General features: G+C 42.8%; 1 protein-coding gene across 2 annotated transcripts in view; it reads left to right on the top strand.

Moving 5' to 3' along the window:
* Nucleotides 1-16,346, top strand: part of SH3YL1 (SH3 and SYLF domain containing 1) — a 31,972-nt gene that overhangs the window by 5,184 nt on the left and 10,442 nt on the right. For both annotated transcript variants that reach the window (XM_019646273.1, XM_019646274.1), the window contains exons 2-8: nucleotides 6,690-6,800; nucleotides 8,651-8,764; nucleotides 10,671-10,735; nucleotides 12,556-12,668; nucleotides 13,648-13,776; nucleotides 15,368-15,539; nucleotides 16,179-16,257. In XM_019646273.1, coding sequence (XP_019501818.1) covers nucleotides 6,690-6,800; nucleotides 8,651-8,764; nucleotides 10,671-10,735; nucleotides 12,556-12,668; nucleotides 13,648-13,776; nucleotides 15,368-15,539; nucleotides 16,179-16,257 — 783 coding nt within the window. The remainder of the gene's footprint in view (nucleotides 1-6,689; nucleotides 6,801-8,650; nucleotides 8,765-10,670; nucleotides 10,736-12,555; nucleotides 12,669-13,647; nucleotides 13,777-15,367; nucleotides 15,540-16,178; nucleotides 16,258-16,346) is intronic.

A 16,346-nucleotide genomic window follows, 5' to 3' on the forward strand; every position in this document is an offset into this window, starting at 1 on the left:
GGCGCAGGGCCTGAGAGAAGCCGAGGTCGCTGGTCCAGGGTTTGAGCGTGAGCTCCCAGGTGAGACCTACCTGGAGAGGAAGCTCGAGGAACAGGTTGGAGAGAAGGTGGGGCATCACAGGCTGTTGGAATGTGTTTAATATGAGATGTTTACATGATGCTTGGGTCCAGTAAGTAATTGACATTGTGAGTCTGGAATCAAGGGAAGGTTAAAGCATAGATAAAACTTGGAGAATTATCAGACGTAAATGGTGCTTTAAGTCACAGGACCTGAGGTTTGAGTGTAAGTAGAAAGTGGGGGGAGCCTTGGGGAAGACCAGGGGGGCCTGCAAGGAGGCAGAGACCCCCCTCTCCGCGCTTTCCTGGAGGCCCACGAGGTCAGTGTCGGCAGCCTTGGCAGCATCTTAAAAAACAGTTGTTGTGTGGGGGACACCTCCGCCACTGAAACCAGCCATTGGGCATGTTTTTCCCTGCTCAAGGGTCACCGATGCTCTGTGTGGGCCAAGCACTGTTCAGCTGCCCCAGGAAGGGATGGCCCTGAGCCAGCAGGAGCGGGCTGTCTCCCAGGGCAGGTGCAGTCCTCCCACTCCGATGCCCAGTCATGCAGGGCGCCCTCAGCTCGGCCTGTGAAGGTGTCCTGGAGAAGCCGCCTGGCGAACTGCTCTGGCAGAACAAGTCGTATTTCAAGGGGTTGTAGCTTGGCAGCTTCTTCCTGAAAGGGCTGACAGGACGGGTGTTAGGCTGTGTGTTCAAGAGGCCCACTGAGGGCGCTTGGGACACTCACACAGCCAGAGAGAAAACGAACTTCCACAGTCTGCATTGATGAAAGCTGAAATATCATGATTGGGAACTTTGTTTTATGATCCCAGTCTCCTGCTGAGCTGCTCAAGGTTCAAGGTTGTGTGTCTTGTCATCAGAACAGGTCACAACTGCTCAGCTGTTGCTGATGGTCTAGAGTACGGTGTCACCCATGTCATTTTTGAAAAATGTGTTTTCACACAAAATATTCTTCTTTCGATTTAATTGTTTCAGCCATTAAGAATGTAAACCCTGCCCTCATCTCCCAGGCCACAGAACAGGTGGCGGCTGCCTCGGGCACAGTTTGCTGGGTGTCCCTATCAGGTGCCTCTCAGCCCCCGGTTCCTTTGGAGTGTGCTCGCAAGGCCTAAGCTGGCAGTGCTGGAGACCTTCCGCAAGGGAGAGGCGGGCTCTGCGACGCACTGAGAGGACCCCCTTGTGGCCCACCCAGCCATAGGCCCTCCCCATCCTGAGCTCCTGTCCTTACCACATGCCCACACCACAGGCTGCTGGCTGTCTGCACCCTGAGTGCAGCCTCTGCTGGCCCAACATCCCTGAGCAGGCCGAGCTGGGCAGAATATGGCCCTCGGCCGTCCACGGCTGACTACGCCTTGTCCCAGGAGGCCTGCGTCCCTCCCAGACTGCCCTTCTGAAGACACCTTGTCAGCCGCGGTGGGAAACCTGCCGTTTGGACCCAGACTGGGTGGAACGGCATTGCCCACAGGGTGGCGGGAAGCACAGGCCACGATGCTGTCACATCTAGGTGTTTGGAGGTGGCTGCGCAGAGAGGACTTGATACAGCCGAGAGGCATGTTTTTATCCATTTTCACATTTGATGAAACAGCAAAACCACTGCTTTGTTCTTTTTAGAAGGACTTGCAAGTAAGTACTGTTACGAATGCTGTGCACCAGAGATAAAATACTAACATATAGTATGACATTTCATAAGCGTTCCTACCCATTTTTCTGCTTCCCCAAACTGATTACAATGTAAATAAAGTCAGTGAAATGTCGTCCTAAGTTAGAAAATGCAAGTTCCAAATACTTCTCCATCTTTCTTGTTCAGCAAATATCATGGAGATATCAGAAATGATTTTTAAATGGAATAACTAGGTACTGTTCATGCAGTAACAAGCCCCCAAATCTCAATTGCTTAGCACAGGAAGAGTGACTTTTCCCTCATGAATAGTTCGAGGTGGGTGACCAGGTGGTGGCAGCGTCCCCCACGAGGCAGCACCATCCCTCTCCCCCTGTGGCTGTGCCGGCAGAGACTCCCTCAGCCAGCCAGCCAGCATCCAGAAGATGGTGGAGCAAACAGCGCTCGCCTGGCCTAGCCTGAGTGCTGTGACTCAGTTGACAGCTGTGGGCAGCAGTTTCCAGGGACAGTGCCACGCCGGCTCATGGCAGCACACACGGGCGGGCAACTCGCTGTCCTAGCCACACAACTGAAAAAGGAAACCCTCTGTATGCAGCTTGTTGATTCTGTGAAAATTAAGGTCATGTCACCTCATCTTAGATACCAACAGAATTAAGAAAAGAAACCCCTTATCTAGCCCCAAGGCAACTTACAGTCAGGGCATATAGCTGTCCACAGAGACATTCGCGAGTCAGTTTTCTGGCCATGTTCCAGTTCGCCTTGCACACCCCCTGTCCTCCTTAGCCGTCAGGATGGAAATGGAGCTGGCTTCCAGCTGAGTGTCTACTTACCAATCATGGTTTCCAGAATCTATCGATTGTATCAATACTGTATTAGAAATTTGGAAAATTGAAAATGCCCCTTACTGTATTTTTTCTCGATCACTGTGGAATACCAGGAACAATTGTATGTCATTAGTAGACCACCTTTAGTCAAGACGTGACTAAAAGCTGTCCCCTTAAAATGTACGTTAAGGGTCCAAAGGCCTATAAGGATATTCACTTGGACTTTTTCTAGTTTGTATTTTTTAAGACCCTCTAAATCCCATCCATATAATGAAAGCACTAACAATAGGAAAAATGTAAAGGCTGCTGGTAGAGTGACACAATTCCAAATGGATTTCACAAGAGCCCTTCCCGGTGTAAAAACTTGCTGAGGTCACTCCGTGCTTGCGTGTGTGCATCAGTCACGTTGCAGGGAGAAGCCACAGCACCGAGCACTTCCCAACCGGCACTGGGTTCCACGTACATGAGTGACTTCATACCAGTTCCTGAAACTTTGAATCCAGAATTATCAATGTCTCACAAATATAAACAGTACAATGAAGCACTTAGTGTGCAGCCTCTCACCAAACCCCGTCCTGTGAGGTGTGAGGGGTGTGTGTGAGTATGTGAGGTGTGTGTGGTGTGTGAGTGTGTGAGGTGTGAGTGTGAGTGTGTGAGGTGTGAGGTGTGTGAGTGTGTGTGTGGTGTGTGTGGAAAGCCCAAGTCCCATTGTTTACTCTTCCACCCTCTTCATGCAAGGCCTGTAGTTGGCCCTGAGAAGTCAGATTTGAAATGACAGACAACTTAAAAAGTAATCATTCTTTTGTTTTGTTTTTTTGTTTGTTTAAGATTTTATTGGAGAAGGGGAACAGCCAAGTTGTTGTCCTTCAATTTTAGTTGTGGAGGACACAGCAAGCTCAGCTCCAAGTCCAGTTACGCTGCTCAGCTCAAGGTGCCGAGTTCAGTCTTAGTTGCAGGCAGGCGTAGCCACCATCCCATGCGGGAGTTGAACCAGCACCCTTGTTGTTAAAAGCGCACGCTCTGTCCCAAGCCACCCGGGCAGCAGCTCAGCTCAAGGTGCTGAGTTCAGTCTTAGTTGTGGGCGGGCGTAGCCCACCATGGAACAGGCAACCTTGTTGTTACACCAGCTGAGCCATCCTGCCACCTGTTGGCAGCTCAGTGACAGCTCAGCTTGGGCACAGCTCACTGACCCGTGTGGGAATCAAACCGGCAATCCTGTTGCTCAGAGCTTGCATTCTTGAGCAAGCTCTTAACCAACTGAGCCACTCAGCCGGCCCCAAGAGTAATCATTCTTAATATAAAATTTTACAACTGGAGTCCTAAGTTCTGACTGCTGTATTAAATAATTCCATAATATTCAGTTCATGCTGAAAAGTGTTTGTTCTAGAATATTTCAGACATTCAAGGGACTATTGAGAAGAACTTACATCCATGACCTACTGCACAACTCTACGGAAAAAAGTGCAAATTTCAAGCAAGCCTCCTATACAAACCTTCCCAGGGCCACCCTCCCTCTATCAAATATCTTTATACTTTTATTACCTACATGTATGTACACTTATTTTTGTGCTTTAAAACATGTCTGCATCTTTACACAGCCCGTTTTTCCTCCCATGTTGATGCAGGTAGGTGAGTTTATTTAAAGTTCCGTATGAAATGCAATTTTAATGCTACACCAAATGGCATTTATCTGTCCTCCTGAGAAAAGTTGGTTTCCTTCTTGGAATGTGTTTCTTTTTATTTGCTGTTACTATTTTGCTATTAGAAGCATTACATCAATGAACGTTCTTATATGTGCATTAGTTTCCTAGCGCGCCCTACAAATTACCAGAGCTGGCTGGGTGCCAATGCAGAAATGTGATCTCTCACCAGGTGGCGGCCAGAAGTCACAGCCGGCCAGCAGGGCCGCACTCTCTCTCTGGCCTCCAGGGGTCTCTTCTGTCTCCCGCTTCTGGGGGCTCCTTGGCTTGTGGCTGCACCGCTCCCATCTCCGCCTCTGTTGCATCCCTCCAGCCTGTGTCTCCTCTTCTCTCCCCTCTGCGGACACGCATCACTGGAGTTAGGACCCACCGAGGCAGTGGACAATGACCATCTTGTGATCCTTAACGTGATCACACTGCAAACACCCTTTCTCCAAATAAGATGCATCCACAGGGTCCAGGTGGATGTAACAGGGGCCACCGTTCAGACCCTGCTCGTGCCCAGTGAGCAGCCGAGGTTAACGCCGGTGGTCAGAGGGACTGTTCGCCTCTCCCTGTCCTAGGACAGCCCTGCACGTGACTGACAGACCTAACCCGGCCGGCAGGAGCCGAGCTGTCCCCTGGTGGCGCGCCCTGCACACAGTCTCCGGACTCCTGATCACTTAAAAATACAGAAAACTGTCATCCTTGGGTCTCGTGCACTATGAATTTGAAAAGTAATTCTCCCATAATTTCTGGTTCTTTTATGGTTTGATTTTTGGCTTTTTAAATTGTCAATGAATTTGGAGTTCATCCTTATATAACATGAAGCTGTAGCTGAACATTGGTTTTTCCTCCGAAGACCACATTTATTTTGTAATTCAGCTTTTCCACATTGATCTGAGGTGCTATCTTTATCATATATTAAATTACTTTATACAGTTTATTTGGGCCAATTTCTGAATATTCTGTTTTGTAAAATGGATTTTTCTGTGTATATTTGCATCTACTATAAAGTCAATTATTGAGACTTTATAATATGTCACAGCTTCTGGCAGAGCTTGTGCCCCTCATTATTCTTCTTTTGCATATTTTTTTTCTAGCTTTTCTTTTTTTTGCTTTCTTTTTGTTTGTTGTTGTTTTTTTTAATTTTGTTTAGTGTTTTTTGCTTCCTTTCCTTTTTTTTTCTAGCTTTTCTTGCTTTTTTATTTTTCCATATGAACTTGAGAATTACTTTGTTAAAAGACTCTTGTAAGACTTAAAAGAGATGACTTTGATTTCATTAAGGCAAACAGTAGAAAGACCATCTATCATAAGAAAATACAAAAGACAAATGACAAACAGGGACTCAATATTTGTAACTCATATTCTAGGATAAAGGTTAATTCCCTTGATATATAAATCAATAAGAAACAGGGAAATACCCCTCCCCCCAATAAACGGACAAGAACTATGAAAAAAAAATTTATAGAAATGAAAAGATACTCAACATAACTTATCCTAAAACCACAAATTAAAAGTACACTGAGAACTCCACAACGAAGAAACCGGTCTGTAGCCATACGCTCATCTAGCATTGATAACTTGTACTAGACACGGGTAGAAACACGGAAACAAAGCCTATAGCTAGGAATAAATACAGAAACAGTCCCAGAAGGAACCGAGGTGATAAAATTATAGGACAAGGGTATCAAACTACCTTTTACAATATGCTCAAGGGTTTAAAGAACAACATAAACACAATGAGGACAGAAACAGAAAGAACGAAAAATAATCAAGTGGGACTTTCAGAGCCAGAAACACAACCTGTGAAAGAAACATTCATCTGATGCTCTGAACAGCAGATTTTATGTCTTTGGCTCTGCGGGTCTCTCGTCCTGCGATGTGGGAATGACCCACATGCCTCAGAGCTGGGGGGTTATGTGAGCATTGTTTGGACAAATATTAATAGTTGTTCCTATGAGCTTAGGAATGCCCAGTCGCTACTGAGATGCAAAATGCTACACATTTTGCATTTATTACTCGGAGTAACCACTGAATTCCTGAGTCTCCTACCATTTTACTAATAAGGAAAATCTATACAGACAGTTGAAACATTTTTCACAAAAATAGCAAAACTCATTAAATTTTATGTTATCTATTATTAGATAGTTGTAAAATATGTCTTTTGTTAATTCTTAAAGTTTTTTAAATTTTATTAGTATTGAGGTGAACTAAGAATTATAGGGTGGAGGTACATAATTGGGAGATTGGACCAGATTTTAGGATACTTTAGAATCCCATGATTTTATAATTTCTGGGATTTTGAGAGTTTAGGGTTTTCCAATGTCAGAGTGAATTTGATTTATTAGGAAAATAGAGATGAAACAATTAATAATTGAGAATTTCCAGTTAATTTCCTTTGGTAGGATACGGTTTGTTAATGCTTAATTGTGTAAGAGAAAAAATAAATAATAAATTTCTAACTTCTATTTAGATGTTTTCATTAAAATCATTTTTTTTAATCTTTTAGTGAATAACCCCATCCCTTCCAATTTGAAATCAGAAGCAAAAAAGGCTGCTAAAATTCTAAGAGAATTCACAGAAATAACTTCCAGAAATGGACCAGATAAGATCATTCCTGGTAGGTAAATAAAATCTGTACTAGTCATTTCTAAACTTGTTGTGTTTTCTCAGTTACGTCTGCATTCCTGGACTCCAGGCAGACACCCCATGAGAGCAGCAGGCCCTCTGTCAGGCCCAAGGTCTAAGGGCTGATCTAAGCTGAACCCCTGGGGGCCACTGCCTGCTTAGACCAGACCAGCTGTTTCTAAAGGGTGTGGCACAGAACACCTGCCTCCAAGCAGAGCAGCTTGGGCAACATCGCTGACGAATGTGCCTCGTCCTGAATCAGTGCCTGACTGATCCTGCATTAAAGAAACCAGTTTAACTTCTTAAGCCCGATTTTCAGAAGTTCTTTAACAGAACTTCAAATGTCTAAACAATTTTGAATTTGTTATCATAATATTAACGTTATGAACTTTGTTTGGACCCAGCCATCTTAAGAAAACACGTTGCATAAAGCCGTGCTCCTCAGAGCCCACTGTGGGTCCTCAGACATGCAGGCTTGACAATCGGAACCCGTTGTCCACAAGGTCTCCAATGAGTGTTATGCACACAAGTTTGAGAAGCACAACCAGAATAATTGCATTTTTGGTAGCAATGCTCTGAAGCACAAAATGTGGTCATTTATAAACATGCTTTTGCTCTACGTTTCTAAACAGAAGTGCCACTGATTATAAAGCATTACGTAAGGATGCAATGATGAGTGTTGAGCATTCGGCCAGCATGTGGTTGTAGAAATAAGCCTACGTGATGTGGAATATAGCTTTCAGTCTTTTTACAATATACTTATAACCTTTTACAGCACAAAACTAAGGTGTGCTCCATAGATTACCATGTGAAAGCTTCACTTTGTGTACCTTGGTAATGGAGAGCGACTACAGACCAGATGGTCTGCATGGCAGCTTCTTCACACTCTCGAATGAATTATCTCTGAGGGTCTGTTATTTATTCAAATCAATAAGTGATGTGCATAATTATTTTAGAAATGTAGTGGTTTTCTAGGGATACCTGCAAAACCTTTTCTTGTGTACCTGAGTACATTGTTTGGTGTGACTTCCTTGACAGAATATTTAACTAAAGTGGTGATAAATTCAAAGACCTTAAAAATGACATCGAGGTCCAAGAATGATTTTCAATATTTAGGTTTCCCTTGACATTTGAAAGATGTACTATTGTGTAAAATAACCCCACAGAGCAGTGGGACACTGTGTTTAGTGGGTATAAGTATTAATAACCCTCATTTTGTGATGAACTTCCCTGAAATGTGAATAAACCAACCTGTAAATTGACTCATATTTTCAGGGCACTCCTAGATGTTATTTTAATATTGTAACCCATCATTTTATAAAGGTAAAAAATGTCTTAACGTGGCAAAATCACTTAATTTTCCATTTCTTAATCTAGATGTTCATGTTAATAAAAGGTGAACTATATGTCTTTAAGATCAAAGTTGTGCCACATGCCGTGTGTCAGTCATTTTAAAGTTTCTCCTTAATACTCTATGGATCCCAATTTCTTTGAAAATAATGACTTGTTTTTTTAAATTATGAATTATATGCTAAACTAATGGAAATCTCCAAATTATTTGTCCTGCTACTGGATATTAATAAAACGTCATCCAAATCTCTCATTTCTTAGGGCAGTTGCAGGATTTTTGAGCACTTATGATGTGACAGTTAGCATTGCAAACCCAACAACAGAAGAGGAGGTAGACTCGGGGGGCCCAGCCCATCTGTTATGTAACTAAGTTTATCCAGGGCTCACATGTGCCATTAAGACTTCTCACGAGAACCCGCAATCCAGTCAAGTCAACCTGTGTGCGTGTCGACTCTTTAACACGTGCTCACTCACTGTCTTTACCTTTGGCAGCCCATGTGATCGCTAAAGCGAAGGGCCTCGCGGTTCTGTCTGTGATAAAAGCTGGATTTCTGGTAACCGCTAGAGGAGGCAGTGGGATCGTATTGGCGCGTCTTCCAGATGGAAGTAAGTTGATGTGTCTTCACTTGGAGAAGTAGAGAATCTTAATTATTTGTTGTTCCATTTCCATTTTGAATGCATTTCATAGGGAATGTAACAGATTTCCTTCCTCCTGCCACCTAAACTTGTCATCCTGAGGGCTCCGCAGAGGCGCACCAAGGGAGTTCAATAACCCCGGGCAACAAGCCTTCACGTTTCTCTCCTCTTCTTAAAACATTAGACAAGACTCAGTGGGCACACCTGGCTTTGTCTTGTATATCTTTTGCAATTCTTTCATGGAGCAAATATTAAACATGACAATATTTGCATTTCTGTTGTGAAATATGTATTCTTATTCCTCAACTTCATGGTACAATGGATTTCTTTTATTTTATGGAAGTTGATAAGAAAATAAGGGTCATCTGTAGCTTTTCTAGTGTTCCCATGAGAAAACAGTAGAATATGAAACATGTTAAAAATCTCCCTGAGGCAGAATCATATCAAGATCAATGTAATTTGGTTTTACTTTCTGGGGTGAAATCTCATACTGGATTTTTCAGACATGAAATCCAAATATATTTGCCTTGAATTCCAAGAACCAACATTCATAGTAATATTTAAAATGTCATAACCAACTAAAATGTTTTTCATACCACTGTCACATTTGCTGTTCAGGCATGTAAGTGAACTCGTTTTTCTGTAAATAGTTATTTTTCAGTATAGATAAATTATTGTGCGAGGGAACGTGGGCCATTTGCTGACAATAGATACATCTGGGTGTTTGTGGGGCACATGGCCCTTGGGCTTCAGCCGGTGGGGCCCATTACTTCTGCGACGTGTCCCCACAGGGCATGAGTCTCTGAAGCTGTGGTCAATTCAGAGCTCGTTGCTGGGCTGTGAAACAAAACCACAGAATTTTCTTCACCTCAAACACCACCCAAATTCTGGCGGGCTGACTTCTCAGCAACACAACCAAAGTGGGGGCGCACCCAAGAGAGTGCCTGTCAGATGGGCCCCCGAGTCTGTCAGAAGGCCCAGGCCCTCTAGGCCCCCTGGGTCCTTGACAGAGTGACTGTCTGAGCAGGTGCGGGCGCTGTCAGCCTCTGGGACTTCGCTCAGAACCTTGGGTGCACCTTTCCCCCCAGGGTTAAATACCGACTTGCTTCTCCCCCATCTTGCCCATTAGCAGCTGCTCAGTCTGCAGAGGGCAATTTAAAAGCTGCCCAAATGAGCCACAGCACATTCCCAGACCCGGCCAGATGGGGGACAGGAGCAGTTCCTAACACAGGAAATGGAAAAGAACTTTGGGATCACAAAACACTAGTTTCTACAGTCCAGCTCCTCCAAGCCTGGACAGACTAGCTCTGGGTGTGCTCAGGCAGCATCACATTATCTGGAATACGTGGTAGCAAGCAAAAGTTTGAGTTAGAGAGCTAACAAGCATTTTAAGAAGTTACGTTATCTAAACTATCCCACCCTCCCCCAATCAAATTCACTTTTTCCTTGACTAGTTTAACCTAAACTTCTTTCAATCCTTTTGCTTTCTTATATCTATGATAAAATAACTAAAGACTAGACTTACTGCTCAATTATTTTGTGAAGCATTATAAAACATTGATTGATGAGATCATCAAATGCTATGTATGTATGGTGAGAATTCAGTAGTTTGGTCTTAGGCATGTTTGTAGAGAAAGATCAGAGAACAGGGATTTCTGAGTCTAAGAGACTCCTAATGAATAGCTAATACTTTTCAAATATTTTTAATTTAAAAAAATCTATATATGCTTATTAAAGAACATTTAAAAGCATAAAGGAAAATGCCAAATTCTTATTACTTTAAAAAGAAACACTATTCATTCTCATTTTAGCATTTTTATTTCCGATATTCATGTGATAAGGGGTTTTAATGTTCATGCTTGTTTGTTTTTATTAGAATGGTCTGCACCTTCAGCCATTGGGATAGCTGGGCTTGGTGGAGGATTTGAAATAGGCATTGAGGTAAGTGGGTGATGTGTGCACATAGAGTTGCCATATTCTCTAAAAGCAACTGAAACTTAATACATGAAAGTGGAGAGATTTCCTACTGTTCTTATTTTTTTACCACCAGTGGAAATGGTTCCCTTGTATTTTCTTGATGAATCTCGATCTAAAATTTGCTAATGTTTACCATTTTTCTTTCATTTAGAGTAGAATTTTTTTTTTCATTCTCCATCTGTTTCTATCTTTAGCACGTCTGTGGAACAGCTATGTCTCACATCTGACAAGCTATGCTTGGAAATTTATGGCTGGCTAACTGGGAAGCTGCTTGTCCCTCAGTGGGCTGCTGGCTGGCCTGGGCCCCGACAGCTCAGCGCAAGCGGCCCGACACAGCTTCATCCTGTGTCGAGGCAAAGCCCGTTCCTTCCAACTAATATTCAAATGACTTCAAACTCCTTCAGTAAAGATTGACTTTGCATTGTTTCCGTTTATAACTTTGGTCCTAATGGTTATGGCTTCTATCAAGTGGACTAGAAATCACACTAGGATACACTCGTTTGCAGAGGTCCGTTGCATAGGGATCATCTGCTGCTTTATTGCTAAGTGTTTGGTAAATCAGCACTCCTGATACTCTCAAATCATGTTCTTCTCCCATTTCAGCCACTTCTTCCTCAGCTCTCCTTTTATGAATTTGCTCTGTTGCCATAGTTTTGAATCCCCTCGGCCTTATTAGGAGTAAGTATTCCCGTGACTCTGTTTCATTTTTATTTGACCTTCTTTACTCACTGCTGCACATATCTGTATTATAAAAAAACAAACATAGTTTTGCTTATGATGACTGCCTTTTTGTTGTGTGTCAATCAAATCAAAGTCTTCAAAAATATCTCCCTCTTGTGGAAAGCATGTTTTCGTCAGCTGTGGTGTCTGGCTGCCCACACCTGGCGACACAGAGGGCGAGTGGCACTGAGTGACGCGCAGCGCACTCCTTCCGCACCCCTCCAACTCCACGAAAGTCCAGGACGTGCTTTGGGGATCTGTTTCAAATATCATTTATTTCAAAAAGGATGAGAGACTAAATAATAATGATTGCAGTACGTTTAATGTATTAGCGACTAAAATGAGAGCCTCCACTAAAACAGAATGAATCTCAGCTTCTTTATCTGTAAGATGTGATATTAAAAATACTGCTGCCACGTAGGGCTGTGCTTTCAAGCACACAGAAAGTGCTCACTTAATCCATTCATCCTATTGTATATTTGTTGAATAATTATCTGCCTTTCTATTGTAGAATGGAATAACTAACAACGGCTCCCGCTTTTAGAGAACTTCCCCTATGTTCTTACAGAATCATTTCCATCCGATTCTATGGAGGGTGGCTGTCACTGCTCCAGTGTGGAAAGTGCCATTAGAGTCCCGGCAGGTCCCTTGTCCTGATGACCCTACTCCTAGTTCTTTGGCTTGGCGTTCTTGAGTGCTGGATTTCAGGGAGGGCTTTGGTCTTCCCTACCTGCCTCTGTTTGATCTGTTCTGGTTTCCTTAACCTCACTAAACCTCCTCCACCACTCATGTTACCAGGGTGTTGAGAGGACCAAAGGGGAGAATGTATGAAAACCTCACAGCATGTGGACACTAAATACTGGAAATGTCTGCTGTAATTATCTGTGGGAATATTAGTTGCTTTCATCCTCAGCTCAAAATAAAAATATGACCCTTCTTTCATATTCTTTCTCTGCCTTACAGTGAAATTTTGCTACATTATATGTAATATATTTGAGTTTGAATCAGCATATATTTTAATATTTAAACACTCATTTTTATATGAATGGGTTTCTCTATTTTAGGTATCAGATTTGGTAATAATTCTGAATTATGACAGAGCAGTAGAAGCTTTTGCAAAAGGTGGTAACCTGACACTTGGAGGGAATTTCACGGTGGCAGTCGGGCCCTTGGGAAGGTGAGTGCTATGAAATACTTTTGAGCAGCTGTTGGATAGAAAAGGCTTAAAAAAGTATATATTGTTATACATTAAGAGGAAACTTGAATTAAAGTGAAACAAATTTATGATTTATATATCTCCCAGAAAGTTTGAAACTGCTTACAAATAAGATATTTATAAAACACAGCCATGGTGATTACATGGGAAAATCCGAAACTAGCACACACAAAAAAGAAAACTAAATATTTCTGAAATGCAGACCATTGTATCTACTGGGATTGAATGTAAAATTACATTAAGTTTGGGAGAAGCTAAAGCAAGTCAAATTTAATTCACTGATAAAGGGCACCATTGATTAGGAAAGAAAAGGCTAAATTACGAAAAATTGAAATGGAAGTGTTTTACTTAGGTGTTGTTTAAAATACGTACAGTGGGTTTCCCTTCCCTATTAATAAAGTAATATTCTTGTGTTAACTGAGCAATTTAGAAATATTTTAAACCCAGACTGTTTATAGAAGTTACACGGTAAAATCATCTAGAAAGATTTCTAAGTCCCATGAACACATTCAATGTGAAAAGAATCCACAGTCTCCAGTACTCTTGAGACGTCGTTCCCTGTTTGAGGGAAGGAAGACAAAGTTGGAAACTGAAAGTGTTGCATGTGTTCCCTGCAACGCAGTCCTGTGTCACCACGTCCTTCTGAGACGATTTTGTCGACTCTGCCGTCCCCCACTCCGAGCCCTTCCTCTGAGCCACTCTCAGCACCCGGCTCAGGCCAACAGGAAGCAAAGTGTGCCCCGGCTGTAGAAATACACAGAGATCCAGGGCCATGCCACCCCGAGCGCCTGATCTCGGAAGCTAAGCAGGGTCGGGCCTGGTCAGCACTTGGATGGGAACAAGAACAGCACCCTTTTGGTTGGAAGTACAGTGCTATTCAAATGGGCACTCTTCGGTAGAGAGCCCCTCACAGCTCTGTGCTGCGAAACCTGTTTTGCAGGAATTTGGAAGGGAATGTGGCCTTAAGAAGCTCTGCGGCGGTCTTTACATATTGCAAATCCAGAGGCCTCTTCGCTGGCATAAGTTTAGAAGGTAGCTGTCTGATTGAAAGGAAAGAAACGAATCGAAAGTAAGTACAAGCCAAATAATGTTAAGCGATTTAAAGACCGTTTTATGAGAAAATGATACTTCAGAGATTTGTAGAGCAGCAGTTCTTCAGAGCTTACTGCGTAATTCTGAGTGTTCTTTTCTAAATCAGCTGCATATGGCTGTGAGTGTATTTTTCTTTATTTAAAAATTCAACATAAAATAATATGTACCTATAGAAAATTTAAACACAAAAAAGTTAAAAGGGAGAAAAAACATTTTATCCCTCTAAGATTATTCACATTTTGCTTTGTTGCCTTACATCAATTTCCTAAGCATAATTTTCTTTTGTTTTGGCTTATGTGATTGAATCATAATAGATTCAATTGTAAATCCTATTTTCCCACTTAGCATTATAAGAATCATAAATGTAAGTTAATGGCTACATAGTATTCTATTATTTAGATGTGTCATATTGAATACATTTTTTGAATATTTGCAGACATATGTGCCAGTTGCAACTTGTGGGTCAATCAAAATGTTTTTCATTATGAGAGGTTTCCTATTATTATATTCTGCCTTTGTCTGTCTTCCATAAAATAAAGACCACTTTTGGCTTAAAAAAAAAAAGAAAAGGGGGGTTTGGAAGAACCCTAACAGGCCAAGAGGACTTCTACTGCAAACTGGCACTGGCTAATTTTTCCAAAGTGGCTCTTCCAAATGTCCTCTAAAATATGTCCGATTGCCCAGAAAAAGATAAAAAGCGAAGGCTGATGGGGCTACTTCCAGAACCTGGCAGAAATGCCACCTACTGTGCGCCTGACGGAGCCAACATGGCGCATGATTTACAGCAGGCAGACCCACCCTCATAAGAGAGACACGCGTGTACAGAGTTTCCTGGGCCAATTCGCTCAAGAGCCCGGTGGGATGTGTGACACTGTTCAGTGTAAACCACAAACGCTAGAAAATGGGAGGAAGTGGGGCCCAGGCTCGCGGAACTTTTCATCTTACAAAGTCAAGAGAGACGTCTTGCTTCTGGTTTTCCACACTTGAGAAATACAAGCTGAGAAGCTTTTAGAAGCTCCTGGCTCTGGGCTTTTGGACAACTTTCCCACTAAAGTTCGCCCAAATTCTGGAAAAACTAAAACAAATGCACTTAATCAATAGTAGGGCTTCCAAGCATGTAAGGCAAATCTTTATATGATTCTGAAGCAAATACACATTTTAGAGACATTCCAAAGCCGTCCATGTTGGCACAAAGCCTTGGGTCAGGGCTGTTAAGACAATTAGCAGGTAAAAAGCTGTGAAACTGTATGTGCTTGTAGGAATATTTGCAGAAGTGCTCATATACGTATATGTATATGTGTGTGTACAGCTGTTTGTATGTATATCTGATGTACTTTTATATTTTTGCGGAAGGATATGCATGTCAGACTATTTATGGTGGTTGCCTCTAGGGGAACTTGGCGGGGGTGAATTTAGGGGTTTACCGTTTGGTATGGCTTTTAGTTAGTGTTTGAAAAGCAGTGTATGTGAAGTGCCACGTGTGAGTAAGTACACGCACATCCCCCGTTTAACTCTGCAAAGATCTACGTCTATAAAAGAAATGTTCTTAATTTGATATTTCTTGTTAGATTTTATTGCCAAGATATTCGAGCTTATGACATTTTATTTGGAGATATACCACGGCCTGCTCAAGCAGAAGAGCTTTATGAAATCCTTGATTCCTTTACTGAAAAGTATGAAAAGGAAGGACAGCGGACCAACGTGAGGAGGGCAGCGAGGGAGCAGAGGAAAGAGGCTTCGGTAGGGTCTGCTTTTCATGGTTCTCGGCAGCCTCAGTACACTTCTTTATATGGATATTCTGCCCTTGGCAGCAGGCTCCTAATAGCTTACTGACCTCCCCTTGTCAGTTCATTCATGTAAAGTTCTTGTGAAAATGTCGTACAACCTTGGCGTGTCCTCTATACAGATTTTAAGGAGAAACATAGTTTGTTTTCCATGATTGCATCTTTCCAAGGCTAGAACTTTGTAATACCAGCTGCTGGTGCTAAGAACAGCTGCTAATACGAGGTCAGCAGGGCATTGCGCGCCTTGGTCGCCTCATCCCCCAACCCCTTCCAGGTCGCTTCATGCCCCTCGTACAGGATGCAAACTGACTCAGGGTTTCAGGGCTCACCACGTCTCCCAGTCTCCCCGTCACTGCAGCTGCACAGGCTGTCAGGGTGCCAGGCTGCAGTGCGTTTCTGTCACATTAGGGCACCCCCGCCAACATCTGTGTGTTGTCAGCCGCTCACCCTTGTGTGTCCCCAAGCAGTACATGCGGGCATCTCGTTAATACTTGCGTGGGGTAAAGTTTGCCACTTATCCTCTTTGGGAAAAGCCTTGTCTGCTCCTACATAAAAGCAGGGTTTTAAGATTGTGTGCCTTTCTCGTTCCTCCCAGGCTACAGAACTGCCCCCCAAACCACTGTCACGGCCCCAGCAGCCATCTGCACGAGTCCAGCTGAACTCCGGATCTCAAAGTAAATATTTTTGTTACAACTCAAACACAATTATAATTAAGCAATTATTAAAAATTATTGTGAAGAAATTAAGCTACATTATTAAACTT

This window comes from Hipposideros armiger, unplaced genomic scaffold, assembly GCF_001890085.2.
Source record: "Hipposideros armiger isolate ML-2016 unplaced genomic scaffold, ASM189008v1 scaffold_100, whole genome shotgun sequence".
Lineage (NCBI taxonomy): Eukaryota > Metazoa > Chordata > Mammalia > Chiroptera > Hipposideridae > Hipposideros > Hipposideros armiger.